Raw genomic sequence first — 19328 nt, 5'->3', positions numbered from 1 at the left:
GCCTCCTACAATCCACACCGAGTCTGTAAGAGTGCTTCCTGTCCCATCTCTGTTGAGGTTGCTGCATATTAAGGTACCAATTTTGTGTGGCTCATCACCCAAATTCTCCATGCCCATAGGTACATGATCCCAACATTAGCCACATAATTGCCCAAGTTAATGGCCATGTAGACAAGAGGCCACAAAAATGAATGTTTTGCATTTAGTTTTATTTTCAGTCGTGTCAACAACCAATCTCAGCTGAGTCATTCAGATTAACCACATGATGATCTGAGTCAGTATTAAGGTGGCCAAAATAACCAGATGATGATGTGCAAGCTTGATTTTAGATCAGACAGGCACAGCCACACTCCATTAGTCTCAATAGAATGGAACAATATAATTTCCATAAATTACTGTATTTTTCTCCACATTTCAAGTAGATAATGCATAAACTACCATTAGCATCCACAGCAACAGAATATACCTCTTTCTGTATTAAGCTGTGATTCTGGAAACACTCCAAAATCATTTTTCCTCTTGGTCCAGGCAAAGTCGCATCATTCCAAATAAGGCTGACATTCACAGTTCCACAGATAATAAACAACAATTAACCATACAAGCTTGGTTTTCCTACAACTGAACTTCTCAGTGTTTACAGGAAAACTGCACCTTCTATAATTTATACATTCTGGATTTTTCTTCATTCAAATCAGGTGTATTTTATACTACAAAAATGTGGGCATTTCTTTCCTAATGTGTAAGTACAGATGTTTTAATCTCTGATTTCTGTTTTGTACCTTGGTGTCTTTGTCAAATGCCTCTATTTACTTATCTATAAAACAGTATCCAGTATAGGAGTGATTACAAAAGTTGTGCATGGCAAGTGATTAGAACAGAGTCTGGCAATATAGAAGGCATATTTAATTATTATCATTAGCATTTCTAGCATTTCTGTTATCCTATTACTTTGAAGCATTACCCTTACCGTGATATTATTTCCGAAGTCAATCCTTCCACACTAAATAAAAGTGCATGGCAACAATGAATAACGATTCAAAAAGGCCCGAATTCCCAACTACAACCCTGTATACTTTGAGCATTTGGAAGTGCCATACAGCTTTTCTGACTCATCCAGATGTTTTTTACCTCTTCTGATTAAAAGAGAACTGTTCCCAGATGAAATCCTGAGAGAGAGTAACTAGTAGTTAGAAAAATCTGTTGCAAAGCAAATTTTCACATCTGAGAAGTTAAACATAATCATGCTCAAGACAGAACGAAATAAGAGTTGTTTCCGGCATCCAGGGACCAATGGGATTTGCAGACATAAATTGAAAAATCAAGAAGGTTTGTTGAGTGTTAACCACTGAAGAATATTATTTAGCAAAACACTTGCCAAAATTATTTGATCAGAATGTAGCATCTAAAACAACCAGAGGGAAAAGGTTATCTTGGGACACAGGAATTTAAATGTGCTTCCAAGTGGTAAAACGCTAGCACAAAGAAGAGATTGATTCACCAGCTCTCGGCCCAGAACGGCCCACTTCCCACAGAGCCTGGAAGTGTGCCAGGCTCCTAGGCCTATTCTTGACTTCATGACAGAGTGGGTTCTCTTCTTGTGAGCTTTTCTGGGCACTGAGAGAACATAGCCCAAGCAGGAGGGAGCTCTGCAACACAGCAGAACTCTCCCAGGAGTGATGCGGCAATGTTTCAGAAACCTTACGGAGTAGAATGCCTTTCCTACAGAGGCAGCCTTCAGGGACACTATAAGGAGACGACATCTCCCAAGCATAACCCATCACCCAGTGCAGAGCAGTTGGGACCCTTTATGCTGCCCCCTGAGTGCCCTCTGTTTGAGGAGCACTCATGAAAGACAGCCATTTTGAATTGCAAAATCAGATTTACAGAGAGAGGAGAGACAAAGATCTCCCATCCTCTGGTTCACTCCCCAAGTGGCCACAATGACCAGCAGAGCTGAGCTGATCCAAACCCAGGAGCCTCTTAGCGGTCTCCCATATGAGTTGCAGGGTCCCTTCCAAGCCATGTTCCTTCTAGTAAAATGTACCCGTTTATAATCCCATTTCCTACTAATTGCCTAAATGATGTATGCTGGTCCAATAATATGGTTCACTGATGAAGCCTCTGGGACAGGTTAAGAGAATGGCTTTGCTCATGGGCATCTTTGGGGTGGGAGGCAGGTGGAAGAAACAAGCTTTTAAGTGCCTCTCAAATCCTATTGCCTATTTAACTGGTGGCCTGTCCTGAGTGGCTAAGGCTTGATATGCTAAAAAGGAAGTTTTCAAGGGCCAGTATGATGGCTCAACTAGTTGATCCTCCACCTTGCAATGCTGGTACCCCATATATGGACTGGTTCATGTCCCGGGTACTCCACTTCCAATCTAGCTCCCTGCTTATGGTCTGGGAAAGCAATGGAGGATGGCCCAAAGCCTTGGAATCCTGTATTCACATGGGGAGACCTGGAGGAGGCTATCAGATCAGTGCAGCTCAGGTCATTGCAGCCATTTATGGAATGAACCAGTGAATGCAATACTTTTCTGTCTCTTTTCTCTGTAAATCTGCTGTTCCAATAAAAATAAATAAATCTTTTTTAAAAAGTTTTCATCTTCTGAGCTCTACTAGCCATTAATTGCTTCCCTCCATGAGTGGTCACCAACTCCTCCAAGTGGCTATATCTTTATTAAATTTATTAAAACTTAATAGTGCTCATTTACCAGTATCTGCCCATTTCTCTTCAAATTCAGGAAGAATTTTGACTGTTTCTCTAATGACATCCCTTTATATCATTAGTTCTCAACCTTTCCTGCACAGTTCAACATCCTGTGGGGGGAGGTGAGAGGGCTTTAAAAAATACAAATATCTGTGCTTCAACTCTCAAGTTCTGACTTAATTGGTACCGGTTAAGCCTGGGAATGAAATTTTTAAGATCTTAGGTGATTCCTTTCTGCAGCCAGTGTTGAAAACCACTCACCGACACTTGTGTCTAGCAGAGCTCACAGCAAGAGAACTCACCAATTTAAACATTTCTGCCACTAAAAACTAACTGCCTTGAAACCTGTACAGGCCTTGAATATTAGGCATGCATCATCATCATTTTCCATCATGACCTGGAGTGTTGTGATCATGTGACATTTGTGTACTGATTTGATTCATTCACCTTGTTCTACCCGATACAGCTGTACTGAAATCACTCCTCTTTCTAGAAATAAAGACAAAAGATTTCATCCAGATGTGGCCCCTCCTGGATTTCTTTCTGTTTTGTTTTGTAGATCACTTTCCGGGCGCATTGTTGGAGGGGTTTGGTGGTTCTTCACCCTGATCATAATTTCTTCCTATACTGCCAATCTTGCGGCTTTCCTGACTGTGGAGAGGATGGTTTCTCCCATAGAGAGTGCAGAAGACTTAGCTAAGCAGACTGAAATTGCATATGGGACCCTGGACTCTGGTTCAACAAAAGAATTTTTCAGAGTAAGTGCTTTGCAGTTCACTGGGCCTGCTGGTTTGTACCTTGTTGCGTCCTTACGGTGCTTTTGAGACAAGGTTGGGAAAGGGTGGGAATGTTATTCGAGGAGAGTGGCCTGCATAGTGACCCAGTTCAGTGGCTTTCAGAAGGGAGGTGCCTGTGAGACAAAACAGGTAGCCTACTAAGAGCACTAAATTGAAAATCCTGGCCTTGAAACCTAACCCTGCCATGAAGTGATCACTTGTTCTTAGCCAAGTCATTTAACTTCTGTCAGCTATGATCCACTTACTTGAGGCATGAGAATATCGAACTAAATACTTGTTTTTCCTTTTACAAAAGCAGTGATTTCATGTGTCAGGGATTCATAGACGATAAATAATTGACGCCAAGACTCTGACGAGTGATGAACTATAGGAAATGATCAATTTTCTTTTAGAAATCAATTTTCTATTGAAATTGCAGCTGTTCCAAATAATACTGTAAGTAATATTACCAGGAAGCTGGTAATTATTTTAAAGTCTCCAGTAGGGTTTATTTTTCCTGTCCCATTGACCAAATTTTGGAAAGGGAACCACAACAGGAAGGGTGGAAGGTGATTAAAGCAGAAAATGACAGGTTAATATAATGGACAAGCCATATTTACATAAATTATCTGTGATAACTTGACTATTGGGGAAAATACCAATGGAATTTTTAAGAACTCAAATGTTATTCAGTTGCCCCAGGAATGAAAATATATTGGTTTTGATCATTATGCACATTAAACACTGCCTACTAATGTCACCAAAATCATACAAAAGTCATTCCAGTCCTAAGTAGGTGGAGAAGAAAATTTAGTTACTCTCTCCAACCAATAATCAAGTTATTAGATAGCAGCTATAATTACTAACTTCTCCTCAAAGGTCCAGAGTAAACAGATATTGGTTCTCAAGCAGCTTATTTTAGTAAAACAGTAAGAAACAGATTTCTACATGTATTACTGTGAGATTTGTCCAATTAATTCATGGAAAACCAGAAGGAATCTGTTTCTAAGCATTATATCAATTAACTAAAAACTATGTCTACTCCCCAAAGAACAAAGACCAAGTTCTAGGACCTTTTCCAGAATGTTCAACAGTTCAGGACATTCATATCTCACCTCTACCACCTTTTTACTGAGGAGATCACAATCCCCCACTGGAAAATTCATTGTCATCAAAATGATATGAAGCCCCTCTGTAACTAACCTGCCTTTGACCCTCACTACCATGGTAGTCCCCAAAGCTTATTAGGAGACATTCCCTGCCTCCCATTCAATCATTCACATGTGGAAGGGTTGGAAGCCACAGATTTCCATCTGTTGAGTAGTCAGCACATAATCAACTCCATGGAAAGCTGATTTGATATCAGCCCCGAGCAGAGTTTATGTTCACCATCCCAGTAAGCACCAAATTGCTACATGAACTAACTGACCACTTAGTATATCAAGACACCACACAGGGACCCTGCGATAAGAGATTCTTGTTCCATTGAAAAGCTGCCTTCCTTCAACAGCAATGAGATTAGCAACATACATTTTATATAGTAATGAATAGACGGCATCGATTCCCATTACACTTTTAAAGTCCATTCATTCATGTTTCAGGCAAAAGAAGGTTCTCTAGGAAGACTCATTAGCACAAAGACTTAGCCACATAGTCATCTCCTGACATTCAGACCACATCCTCCCCTCATTGTGAGTCTCTATCTACTAATTCTTTCAATGAAGGCTTCCTTATAGAACACTATATTACCAGAGATGATTTGAATCAGCAGCTAATTCTGTGCAAAGCAATTGCCACATTCTAATTGGTTTGTGGTTTCTAATGCTCGCCCATTTTTAGTGACCTTTATAGTCAATGAGTGATCTTCAATGAGGTAATAGAGCTCTTTTGAAAAACTGATTAAGGGAGGAGCTAGCTATTTCTAGGTATAAGGGAACGAAAATCATTTTCTAATTCCCACATGCTACTTTGTTTTACCCCAGATGGTCCTTGGCAACAGCATTAGGTACTCTGTGGGGTGATTATTCAGGGCAGCACACAAAGGTTGAGGATCTGAGTACAACTGAGCAGTACAGAAAAATCAGCTCTTTTATCCTGCTTCTACTGAAAATGTTATATAAACCTAATACATGGTATGCTTGGCTTTCTATAATACAGGAAGGTCCCATCAATTGGTCCCCAGGCCATTTTTCCCTGCTATGTCCTCCCCCGCGCTCCCCTTGATCCCAATGGACACAGAGAATGCAGTCAGAAAATCACATCATCTTTTACCCATAGACTTCCCCACGACAGCTATGTCACTACCCCCTCAATCCTCCTTGATCCCAAAACATCAAGGCAATTTAAGAACAGTAACTACACACACACACACACACACACACACAAATTGGAGCCTTCTGCAACATGCCTTTTGGGCTGTGGAGGATTAAAACAAGATCACATACAATATTTACAAACATAACGTGAGCACATTTTTTCCCATTCTCACTCCATACAGAAACCACAGGGACCAAACAGTAATATCATGAAACAGCCTGAGGCTAGCCCTCTAGTTCTTCTACTAAGAGAGAAATACATAAGATAGAATTCTCTTCTAATTGCCCTGAAGACATTTTTACTCATCCTGGGTAAAGCTGCCATTAAAATGATGGTATTTCCAAATGATTCCTTTGTTTTTTCTCATTTTTAAGCTTTCCCTAGCTGTCATCTTACAACCACATAAACTCGCTGGCATAAGGCGGGGGGGGGGGGGGGGGGGGGGGGGGGGGAACGGGGACCTGTTCCAGACAGGCAGGATTGAGCTAAATGCATGCAGCTGGAAGAGACATCTGGAATATTACCATGAACCCTCTTGACTTAAAAACTGATTTCCTTAGCAGCTTCAAAACTAAATATCCCAACTAGAGGTGACGGCACACATGCTTTAAAAAGAAATGTAGTCAACTTTATTGCCATTGCCCAGAGAAATGCTACTACGGTTTGCCCCCAAAATGATCATTCTCCACTAAGTTTCAGAAATTTATCCTGAGACAAAGTGATGTTAAAAGTGGCCATGTTGGGGGGTTGGAGGAGATTCCTAACTTCTCTCTGCCTGCATACCTCTGGAAATAGCAGAAGAGAGTTAGAATGTTTAGTCTCTTTTCCACATCCTTGGGGACTAAAGGAAGTGTTAGCTGTGGGTTTTTTTTTAAAGATTCATTTTTTTTGTGAAAGGTAGAGTCACAGAGAGAAAAGGGAGACACAGAAAAAGATCTTTCCTCCATTGATTCACTCCCCCAAATTGCTGCAATAGTCAGAGCTATGCTGATCCAAAGCCAAGAGCTTCTTCAAGGTCTCCCATGTAGACGCAGGAGCCCAAGAATTTGGAGCATCTTCCACTGATTTCCCAAGCCATTAGCAGGGAGCCGGATCAGAAATGGAGTAGCTGGAGCTCAAACTGGCACCTGTATGGAATGCCAACACTACAGACAGAGGCTTAGCCTGATATGCCACTGTGCCATTTTTTAAAATGAAATGTTTACTACTAATTTAAGTCTCTTTTAAGAAAGTAAAGAAGATATAAAGGAAGAGTGGAGAGTTGCTCCAGCACCCTAGGCAATACAGAACTGAGCTTTCTCAGGAGACCAACCCCGAGGGCACTAAATGTCTTCTGAGTTGTAGACCTGGTTAGCTCCATGGAGGTCAGTTGAATAACAACCAAGAACACTGTGTCCTTTCATGTATTAGAAGCTGAGTGTAGGCAGTGAATGGAGGAGCCCTCCCAAGCTGACTTGGGAGGTTGTCATTGCTAACAGTATTTACATTCTGTTCACGCATTCAGCCTCACACTCAAAAAGCATTTTCAATTGGAATGCTCATTTCTTCAACATTTATTGGTAATCTATAATAAGGGTTGAAGGATATGGAAGAAGGAGAACAAAAACTTTTCTACAAATACACCTATTCAGGCTATGTTGTCATTTTGACAAGACTAAGAAAAGTCAGTGGCTCAGCCTGAAGCTTTATGGCCACAGTGCTGTGTACCCAGCAGACCTCCTTGACTCTTCTCTCATCCTAGAGCCTTGGGAAACCCATCAAAAAGTAACAGTCCTCTGGTTAAATTTTTTCTCACAAAATACAATGATGAATGTAAAATCTTAACAGACAATATACATGGACCATGGAGGAAAAATTTTAATGAATTCATGACACATGATGTAACCAAATGTTTGAGACACAGCCAAACCAACAGCCCCAGCAAGAGATGAACTGACACCAAAAGATAATGGGTCAGAGACACCTGCTGTACATATTACTTAGCAATTTTTTTTAAAGAAAAAAGGTCTCATATTTTTTCAAATAGCTGTGGTAAATCTGTATTATTTTTTTAAGTGTCATTTTACCATTTCATATAGTGTATTATAAAGCAAGAGCCATAGACCTTACAGCCCAGGACTAGAAGATGAGAGAAATTAGAATTCTGGCCACATGTAACTGTGGACAAGAGCAAGATGCATTGATTGGCTTTGCCAATCCCTCAGCAGCTAGGGCCTGTGTTTCTAGAAGGATCCCTTGCAGACACATCTCAGGTTGAATGGGAAGGACATGGAGGCAAAGATCAACTGGACAACTGTGCATATAGCTGAACACAGGTGTACTATTTCTCTCTCCAAGAACAAGGAGAAACTGCAGCTATACAGACAGGCTAAGAATAAATGCTATGGAGCCCATTATTTATAAGTTAGTTTCTAATACTTGATCTTTTGCAGTACATTCCACCCCACACTAGCACTGAGGATCTCTAGAAACAAAACAAACTCAATAAACAAAACTAAATTCCTATTTTTGGCCAAACCACCTGATAATATCTTAACAGGCTTGTTCACCACATTTGGAGATTATTTCATGGAGATGAGGGAGGAGCAGACTGACTTACACTATACGCATCTCAGATAGCTACAGATGGTGTTTTTGTCTATAGAGTCCCTGCCCAGCCTGAAGCAATACACTTCAAGGGAGCTGACAAGCTCCGTCATTCTCCATAGCCACAGCAGGAAGGTCAGCCAGTTACTGAATGCAGCAGAACTGGTCTGCATCCTGCCGAAACTCAGTGTGGTGCACTGTGAATTTTCCCCACCTAGTCACGTGTACTGCTGTATTCAATCCTCACAACAATCGTGCGATGCAGCCAGAACAGACCATTATACCTACTTCATAGAGGAGAAAGCTGAGACAAGAGGACACTGTGACGTCCCGGGACATGTCCAACATCACTTAGCTCACTGGAGGAGTGGAACTACAACCCTGATGCTTTGCATCCACACTGAGTCCTCTCCCCACTCTCCCCGCTCTCCCACCCCCTTCAGTGCCACTCTGGGGTGTGACTATTCATAGCACCATTGGGGCATCGTGCATGAATCAGGCCTCTGTCTCTTTTCCTGTTGCCTCTTTGTTTTGATTTCTCTTGAAGGCTCAATTAGAAAAGGAAGCCTGTTTCTACTTTTGAAAGACATCTTTCCACTCTGGCAACTTCAAAGGGAGCCAAGATAAGAAGGCAAAAAAGGGGAAGGCATCCATAAAACTAGAGTGAATGCTATATAAACACAGCAAACCCCTGTTATCACACAGCTTTAGTGTCTCAGACGATAAAGGTTTCTATGTGTGTGGGTAAAATTGGAAAGAACAAGAGAAAGATGGAAATTATTTCTAATTTCACCTCCACCAGTGACTTCGTTGTTTGGGTAAGAACTATTTGATGTCAGTCTTCTTGTTTACCAGCAAGAATGTCACCAAAAGCTCCTTTAACACATATGAAATTCCGGGAAACATTAGGAAAACGGAAGCTAAAGACCCTCCAGTCAAGGTGCCATAGACACAAGGAGCACTTTTGACAACTAAAATTAATCCCTGCTTTGTTGGTGGAATCGATGCGAGAGGGTTTTTATTTTGTTTGCTTTTTTGTTTCTCTGGATTTGCAAAGAGAAAAAGGGCATTTACATCCCTTCCCCCATTCTCTCCACTCCTACGCCCTCATTTACAAACATTGCTACTGATCTCATCTCCTAGTAAGCCCATCTTCAGCCACCCTTCTATGCCCTGCAGACTCAACAACTACAGCCTGCACAATTCTGAGCTGCCCTTGAAGACCACCTAGAAATCTGTGGTGTTTCCAAGGTGACATGCAGGCCATCTGTCCAAAGGGACCAACCATATGGATTTGATTAGCCTACCTCTGTTAGTCCTTTCCAGGTAACCTATTTGCTTATGAGAGCATTTCATAGCCTGGAAAGCTTAAGGTGGTTATGTGTCCATTCTCTTAGAGGCCGCCAACAGTGGGGTAATTAACATCACACAGGACCCCTGGGGTCTGCACAAAAACACTGCAACTAGAAAAACTCATCTTGGAATCTTTGTTTTCTCATCTGACAATGTCAAATCATGTCATAGCCTTCCAGCTAAAGGGATGAGACTCAAGTGTTCAATTAGACCTTCCTTGAGTTAATCCGGCAGGCCTGTGTGGGTTAAGGATTTACAATTCTTTACCGCCAAGCAGGAGGCTAAAAACTTAACCAGAGATATCAAATACAGTTTGAACTTATTGAAACCCATGTAACAAGAACAATGAACTAGATGGAATGCTTTGCTTGCAACCCGCTTTTGAAAATATAAGCCAATTTACACCAATAGTGATTTAGGCACCAGAGCTACTGTACCAGAAATGTGATAGAATTCCTAACTTCAAGGAGCTTGTAAACAAATAACCTTGTAAACAGAGACAATGGGAAATCAAAAAATTCATAGAAAATGTAATTAAAAGATAAGCCTATTTTATCACAAATTTTTTTCCATGCATGGGCTTTTCAGGTATATTGTCTACAAGATTTTTGAGGGCTCTGCATATACATAAATTTCCATTTTTGATGCCAACATAAAGTAGTTTTCAATTCTACTTTCCATGAATTTTTTGAAGTGTTCTTGTAAATATAGGCATGAAACTGTTAGATCACATGTCAATTCCCGGTTTATTTGCTATAACTTTTTAAAAGCCCCTTTGAAACAAAAGGGATGAAGGCATGTGTTCTGTCTTCTTCCCATTCCTGCTTAGACAATGCTAAGCTTCTCGGAAGCAATAGATGTTTCTGCTTTAGAAGGAAGGGAGTCACTGGGTAACTAGTGTGGAGAGTAGAACATTAGTTAATATCAAAAAGTTTCATCTTGACGTATGACTGAATTTAAGGGAAAGGCCTGGGCATGTATGTGCATATGTGTCTTCAAAAAAGACCTAAATACTTGTTTACACCACACATTTGTGCCAAGTCCTGCATAGTTTACCTTGTAACAAAACTTGGTGGAACATGTTTCCCCTGTTTGGGTTACAACCCTGGAGCCCCAGCAGGTTGCACACATGAAAGTCAGGCTGTCCTCCTCCCATTATAAATGGCCTAGGATGTGACCTGCTGGAAGAAAGGGTCTTGCACAGAGATAATCTAATGTATTTCTTCCAAGTTTTAGGCTGTGGGCATCTATCTGTACGCTACCCTCAAAGTCAATATCCTATCTCAGCTAGGATATTAGGTGCCCCCAATAAAGATGCAATCTGTTTCTGTGCTTAGAACAATCTGAATTCCAAAGCAGTGCCTTTATTCCCATTGTTATCAAAATTCTTATGTGTTCACAACCTGATTTATTTCTGGACTTTATCATCCAAAATTATTTCATTTCTAATTGACCATTTTTGTGGATGCTTTGTGACTATCCTATACATTTAATGACTCCCAGTTTTACTTCCTTTGTGTATCTGGTCTGGGTTACAGGCTCTTTCTTGTACCAATAAGTGACATTGATTTTCCAGCTCACTAGATAGAGTAACCTGTCCTAGACATCTGGGAAGAAATCACAGATGCCATCCATACCCCTGAGTCCAATATGCAAATGATAAAGGAGTCAAGAGAGTTCATCAAAAGAAGTTTCTAGAGAAAGAGCCACCTTAAAAATATATGGAGGGAAAAGAAAACTCAATGGTAGTTCAAGCAGTGTGTGAGAATATGGTTGTGACCAAAAAAAAAAAAATTTTTCTTTAGATTACATTAAAATGTAGCCACTCTTGGCCAACTATTATTAATATCCCCAAGGATTCACATTAAAATGTGTTTGCATAAAATGGCAATTGTCTATGTGTCTTTGAATAATGAGAGTTTATGAAACACAAAATAAGCAGTTTCCAAGAGAAAGTATTGCTTTGAATCAACTGTATCAACTGTATCATAGTAGAAATCAATATATAGACAGCCAAGGAAACACTGGAAATCGCTGTTGAAACCCAAGGTGCTCTGAAAACTGTCGTATTTCTAGCTTTCTAATCTATATCATGCACATGGAGATGAGGTTCATTAAAAAGGTGCTCTCCAAAGAACACTTTGTTCTCTTTGAAATGAGTTGAATGCCCATGTTGAAAAGCAAAATCCATCATGCTTTGGCAAATGTCACAAATTAAAGATTTCACAGCCAACCTTTTAGATTTCAAAACAACCACTTTAAATTAGAGTTTCAGATGAAATAAATAGCCCCTTTCCTGTATGTGCTAGAACAAATGGGATAATCAAAAACAGAATCAAATTAAAGCTTCCTTGCAGAATAGCTTTAAGCTTGATTTCTAAATATTTATATCCTGTCACTTTCTTCTGCACATACACGCAACTTTGCAGGTATCAGCATATGTGTGAATGCAATTAGAATATTATTGGATTTTATTATATGTGAAAGGAGCAGAAAGTGTCCTACCAGCCAGATTCTGAAGAATAATTTTACTCCTTTTTTTTTTTTTTTTTTGGTGGCCTAGGGTTATAGCCAATTGCACAACCAGGAAAGTTGAGAATAGCATGTTAATTCAACAGTTGAGGGGAAATATAAAGAAATCTCCAACTTTACAGCTGACATGCAGAGGATAACCACGGCTTCTCCAGGTTCATTGTTGGTTTTGTCTTAAAATTTTTTCCCTAAAACTGTCTGGAGAGCTGACCTACAATGGACTGGACTACAATCTTTTACAAGGTTGTTTCCCAACCTTCGCAATAGTTGAAACCACTCAGAATGAAAACAAATAGAGACTTGCCTTCAGACATTTGAAACAGAGACATTTTCAAGATGGACTTGCTCAATGGAACCTTCAGGAACAGCACAAAAATCACAGTGAATATTACAAGGATCGTAACTTCAGTGTAAAAAAGAACATGCTAATAGAACAGTCCAAAGATAGAATGGGCTATCTCCATAGATAGCAAGCTGTTTATCTCTGAGAGGGTTCAAGAACAGGCTAATGGTCAGTTGTCAGAAATGTTGAAGAGGAAACTCAATAACGTGATGAATGACTGCACTAGGCTATCCAACATGTGTTGCATATGAAATCATTTGGGGAGATATTTTAAAATACAGTCTATTGGATCTCAAGCCTGTGCTTCCAGATAATGATTCTACAGGTTCTGGGAATCCATGTTTTTAAGCCATCACCCCAAATGATTTCAACACAAGTGACCAAAAGCTACTCCAAGAGGAATATTTAACTATACAACATATAGGAGAATTTCTGCTTTCGTATTTTAAGTTGGCTTTTCCTGTATGAAGGCTGCAGGAAGGAAGTTGGAGTCTGGGCCTGCCTGGGAGGAAGAGGAGTTCTAAGAGTGAGTACACCTGGCTGGCCGAGAAGAAGTCTCCCAACCCCTGGGTGTCTCTGTCAGAGAGGGAGGAAAAATTTTCCTCTGTCCAACAGAGACCAATGGAAATGATTGCTCCAGGGGCAAGCTAGCGAGGTTAAGTTGGCACAGTTGCCTTAACATTTTGCCAAAGCTTTAGGGAGCCCCAAGCAAAGCTTCTCTGGAGGGAAACTCAACTACGGGATCTGAGTGGAGACCACAAAAACCAAACTCCCTGAAAGCTAACATTAAGAGAAGATGAAACTGCAAGGAAGCTAATATCAGAAACCTTGAACTTTTATAGTTTTGACCTTTTACACCTATGATCCAGATTAACATTCTTCCTTTCCTACAGCCCATTCAACCAGGTGGGTCTTGGGTGTCTCTAAAGACTCTTCAAGGAACCCCAGGATTCAAACTCCCCATCTTAGAGAATTATGGGTGGTCAAGTCCAAATGCTCATTACAAGGGGATAATTTCTGTCAGCATGATCGGCATAAAGGCATTTTATCTAGATAAAATAATCTAGGTAAAAAGGGATTTCTTAGTGGAAATGGGCCAGAAATTGCCAAAGAACCTGAAAATTTCTACCTTTGAGAGAAAAGCTCTCCCCTGCTTTTCTTTAACCACAGCTACGTACCTTTCTCTTTCTTTCCTTTACTTGCTATGTGCTGCATGGTCAGGGCTAATATGTTTGTACGGTTTTTTTGGTTTTTTAAAAACATTTATTTATTTATTTATTTATTTATTTATTTAAATTGGAGAGTCAGATATACAGAAATGAGGAGAGACAGAGAGGAAAATCTTCGGTCTGCTGATTCACTCTCCAAATGGCCACAACAGTCGGAACCAAGAGCCTGGAGCCTCTTCCGTGTCTCCCACGCAGGTTCCAGGTCCCAAGGTTTTGGTGCTGTCCTCTACTCCTTTCCCAGGCCATATGCAGGGAGCTGAATAGGAAGCGGGGTTGTCAGGATTAGAACGGACACCCATATGGGATCCCAGCCTGTGCAATGTGAGGTCTTTAGCCGCTAGGCTACCATGCCAGGCCCTGTTTGTGGTTTTTATAGAAGCTATAGCAAGCCTCTTAGCCTTCAATATCCCTACCTGGGAAAATTTGGGTGACTATCTCCAATGCTAGCCAGCAGGAGAAAAATCAAAACCACAGAATCTCACAGAGGCAGAGGCATGAAAAATTTCATTAAAAAGGAGAAAATGAGACAGAAAGAGAAGGTTGGTCAAGAGCTTGGAACCTCAAGCCAGCAAGAAGAAGCTAGCGTGCGAGCCCTCCTCTTTCCCCATGTGATGCATGAGGCTCCTGTGTTGGTACTTGCACAGTTTTCAGGAGGTCTCGAGTGTCAAACTTCCCCATAGTAGAGATCAATAGGTGAATACAGATCTGATATTCACACAGGGAATTGTCAGTATTAAAATGTGGTTGGAAGTGATAGGTAAGCGAAGTGTCCTTAAGAAAGAAAAGGGACAAAATGAAAGGTGGCACCAAGAGTTTGGATGCTTAGCCACCAGCCAGCTGAAGCTTCCTCTACTACCCATCCCATTGTTGACTTCCAAGCTTCCCTCATTGTCCCATAATATACCTTGTGTGGTGAGGTGGCTCTAGTGTGTCACTGTGTTCCAGAGGCTACAGGAAGCCCAAAGCCCCAAATTTCCCAAGCTGGGTGCACATGAATCTCACCACCAGGAAAAGCTCAAAGTTGGAAGTTTGTCACGGCTTTCAGAAAGAACGAATTTTCACAGTGGTTTGGAAGTAAGATAATTTCCAGATTTCTGCCCTGTAACCAGAAGCACATACCTAATACACCTGTTCCTGTTCCTACACCCTTCCATTCGCCTATTGAATCTGAATACTGGACAACAAAGATAGTTGCATTTGTGTCTTGTAGAAGCACAAAGCAGATGAGGAGTACAACTCTTCTCCCACCTGAAACACTTAAGAGTGGGAAGCCCCAGGTGCCCAGCCACATGGCAGCATGAAGCCTCCTGGGAGTCAGTGGGGTTGATTGGTGAGGGGAGTGTGAGCTGGATGCCCTCCTTTAGTATCAGCACCAAGAAGGGTTAGTGAAAGCCTATCTTTCAGGAAAGCAGTGGTTTTGTGGTTGGTAACCAAACAGAAGTGCTGGCTCTTAGGCCTTAAAGGAAAAAGCATAATTTCTATGATAGCTTTCTCTCTCCATCCCTCCCTCCTTCCCTCTCTCCCTCCCTCCTTTTTAATTCTAGATCACCATTGCCATTTAAACATAATGTTTTGTAATTCAACAGAAATACATAGAATTTCAAAGGCACCCATCTCTGCAGTAGGCAGAAAATACCTATTGGATATGGGCACTACATTGGTTGTGGAAGCATTCTGAGCCTCAAGAAGGAAAGAAATTCTTTCCAGCCCTGAGGCCGGGTTGCTGAGCCTTCATCCACATCAATGGTCAGCACCTGATCAACGTTGGAATCAGTACAACCTTTGCCTGTTATGATTGGTTTATGGACATTGCTAATATTCAGACCATGTTAAGCTGGAACTGTTAACACATTGGTGTTTCCTATTATAATTTATTTGTATCACTTATGTATACTTTAAGAGGAACCATTCCATCCTTTTAAAGATATATTCAAAAGGCAGGGGAAGTGGGAAGGATGGAGGAGGAGGAGAAGAGAAGGAGGGAGATGGAAACAAAGAGAGTGAGAGAATTTCTCATTCATGCATCTGCTGGTTCATTGCCCAAATGTCCACAACAGCCAGGGCTGAGCCTGGCAAAAGCCAGGAGCCAGGAACTCCGTCAGAGTCATGACTGGCGGGGACTCAAGCACTTGGGCCATCATCTGCAGCTTTTCCAGGGGAGCGTGCTTTACTTCGTCTTCAATGGAGACTAGATCAGTTCTTGTGAGGCTAAAGCACACTCTTTTCCACTCTGTTCCACTGTAACCCTTGCTCACATGGATATCTCTTTCTGCCCTTCACACTTTGGGGATGCAGCACAGCATCCATTGCATGAGGCCCTCCCACCTTAAGTCACTTTGTGCTGGCTTTTGTTGGTTTATCTTCCCTCGCCTTTCATAGCATCGTCATTCTATCAGACCAAAGATGATCAAGGACTAGTTGGAAACATTGGTTATCTTTAAGGCTTTCTCTTTCTTCCAAAACATTTGGCTATACAATACATCTGGCCCTTACCTTGAGTGAGCCATACATCAGCACATTCACAAATCATAAAGGCAATTAATAGTAACTACTCACATTAGAAACATACTCTTCCCTGTAAAATTGAGATCCCTTTGTGCATTTTGTTGTTCACAGGTCATTAACCATTTCTCAGAGAAACCAGGAGGAAGGCTTTCAAAAATAAACACAAAACAGTCCGTGCACTAATAGGGAAACAGCTTGATTTTCAAAAATGACTTATTTGTGGCACAGTTTTTTTTTTCCCTAGGAATTTATCTGATATGTAATGGAAGGCATACTCTTATTTAAGCAATGCAGCACAAATCACTGAAAGGGAAGTTCAAAGGCATCAGAAAACTGACTTGCTGGGGGCCACACTGTGATACAATAGGCTGTGCTGCTTGCCTGTACCACCAGTGTCCCATGAGTGCTGGTTCGATTCCTGACTGTTCCGCTTCTGATCCTACTAACATTGTCTTGGAAAGCAGCAGATGATGGCCCAAGCACTTGAGGCCCTGCCACATATGTGAGAAACTCAGTTGGAGTTCTCAGCTCCTGGCTTCCGCCTGGCCCAGCCCTGGCTGTTGCAGCCATTTGTGTAGTCAATCAGCAGATGAAAGATCTCTCTCTGGATGTCGTCTCTTGTCTGTAACTTTGCCGTTCAAATAAAAAAAAAATGAATCTTAACAAAATCAAATAAAAGATATTTGCTGAGATTGAACCCCTCTACATAGATATGGAGACATCATTCTAGAAGTCTCCACAACTCCAGTAGTTAATCTTGGAGTCTCCATGATGCACACTGATAATTCTTAAACACCTTTGGATTCATATTTTCCTAATGTGTGCTATATAACCAGCATGTACCATATTGCTAAGCCTGAAACAATTAGAACCTTAAAGTTCTGCATTCTCTAATTTTGTTTTTAAATTCATAACCTTAATGTTGCATTAATGGCCTATTTTGCATATCTGTTTGATTGTACCATCTAAAAGAAGCATTTAAACCTGGGGAGGACAGCATGACTCCTTCCTTTCTTCTCCTTAATAACACACTTTCCAGTGAGTGCATAATGAATGACTTGGATAGAATTCAGTAGAAAACACAGATCACCATTAGGTGGGGGAAGGGAAAGAAACTCCATCTCCCCACAACATTTGACAAGTAATTTTGAGACTCAAGATAGAGAAAATAATCCTCAAAGAAAGATTGTTATCTACAAAGGCTCTTAATTAAATATTCTGTTGTCTTTACATGCGGATTGTGAAGAAGTCATCTTATGGAAATTACATTTTGCAATTGGATTGAAAAATCTTGGGCTAATGGAAATAAGTTCTTTAATTATAGAGGAAAAACCCAGATAATTCTTAGCCTAAGATTATCCTTAATGGGTTCCGAAGAACACACAAGTCTGCATAAGCATGTGTTAGTTTGAATTAACTACAGTTAAAGGCACAGTTAAAGGTGAGAGATGGAAGGTACAGGGCAGTAAGCATTCCAGCTGAGAGATGCCCACCACTGGCTGATCGGAGTTGGAATATAAGACAGGAGAGTCTTAAGGGAAAAATACAAGAGGTTTTCTGGAAAAGTCTTAATGGCCTACTCCACCTTTCTTGAATAGCAACATAATGCTCTTGTTCAAGATACAGAGAGCCAGTTTTCAGGTTCCTATAATTCTTTGGTAATTAGGTGCTGGCACAAAAACAGAAACTTACAGGAAACACATTTCAAGCCAATGATTGTTAATAAATTATCCCCCACCCTACCAGATTCACAGGTAATAGAAAATGCTTGAATAAAAAAATACATTTTGCAAGCCAGGCTTCCCGGTTCCTTTTATTCCTCTTAAGTCCTTCAGGATGCACCATGGCTTCCTCTTACAATCTGACACTTGGTATTTATCCCATGAAGATAACAACTATCAATCAGAAACTTAAGTCAAATGAAATACTAGGTTTACTTTGAAGGATTTTCGGATTCTAGTTTTGTTTCTGTTCCATACTGTCAGTATGAACATAACTTTATGAACTGCCAGCCCTGAACATAAAACAAAATAGTTTTCTAGTTGATCCATAAAGAGAGAGAATGAGAGGAAAGGAAAAGAAGGATAGCTTTGCTACAGCTCCTGATTTGTTCCCTAGGTTTGGCTTCCTGTTGCAGTGTGACATGCAAATCTGAAATCTTGCAGCACCCACTTTATTTGGGGGTTTTAATGCAGTTTTTATGAATACAACTTTGAACCAAATACAACCTTCCGAATTCCCAAGAACTTACCTCCATGGGAAATACTAGTTATGTCCCCACCTTGGGGACTCAAATAAAGCACATTTCCCATTTTGGCCTCAGGAGACCAATAATGCAAAGGCATTTAGAAGGAATACTTGACAAAGTTATTTGCAGTTTTTAGAGAAATTAAAACTACTAAAAGATGCTAACACTTTCAATTTCAATTATACTCAATTCTGTGGCCCATATACCTATCAGGGTTGATACAGAGAGGAACATTAAAAAAAAAAAAAAACTGGAGCAATTGTGAATGTTGTTACTTAACTGCTCACCCTTGTTGGAATTCTTTTCTTAGAAAGAAGAGTCAAAAAGGCCAGCACCATGGTTCACCAGGCTGATCATCCACCCTGTATTGCTGGCATCCCATATGTGTGATAATTTCTCTCCCAGCTGTTCCACTTCCCATCCACCTCCCTGCTTGTGGCCCGGGAAAGCAGTGGAAGATGGCCCAAAGCCTTGGGACCCTGCACCCATGTGGGAGAACCAGAAGAAGCTCCTGTCTTCTAGCTCAGACCAGCTCAGCTCTGGCTGTTGTGGTCATTTCCTCTTCATAAATCTACCTTTCAAATAAGGAAGAAAGGATGGAAGGAACGAAGGAAGGAATGAAGGGAGGCAGACAACAAAAGAAAGGAAGAAAGGAAGGAAGGAAGAAAAAGAGAGAGGGGGAGGGAAAGAAAGAAAGAAAAAGAGAGAAGGACACGGATGGAAAGAAAGAAAG

At 40.8% G+C, this 19328-nt stretch overlaps 1 protein-coding gene across 2 annotated transcripts in view; it reads left to right on the top strand.

Moving 5' to 3' along the window:
• The window catches only part of GRIA3 (glutamate ionotropic receptor AMPA type subunit 3), a 303894-nt gene that overhangs the window by 242130 nt on the left and 42436 nt on the right, over window positions 1-19328 (top strand). For both annotated transcript variants that reach the window (XM_040999897.1, XM_040999898.1), the window contains exon 13: window positions 3267-3465. In XM_040999897.1, the coding sequence (XP_040855831.1) occupies window positions 3267-3465 (199 nt within the window). The remainder of the gene's footprint in view (window positions 1-3266; window positions 3466-19328) is intronic.

This window comes from Ochotona curzoniae, unplaced genomic scaffold (assembly GCF_017591425.1).
Source record: "Ochotona curzoniae isolate NIBS_2020 unplaced genomic scaffold, NIBS_Ocur_1.0 scaffold_1852, whole genome shotgun sequence".
NCBI classification, from domain to species: domain Eukaryota; kingdom Metazoa; phylum Chordata; class Mammalia; order Lagomorpha; family Ochotonidae; genus Ochotona; species Ochotona curzoniae.
This window is presented reverse-complemented; position numbering and strand designations above follow the sequence as displayed.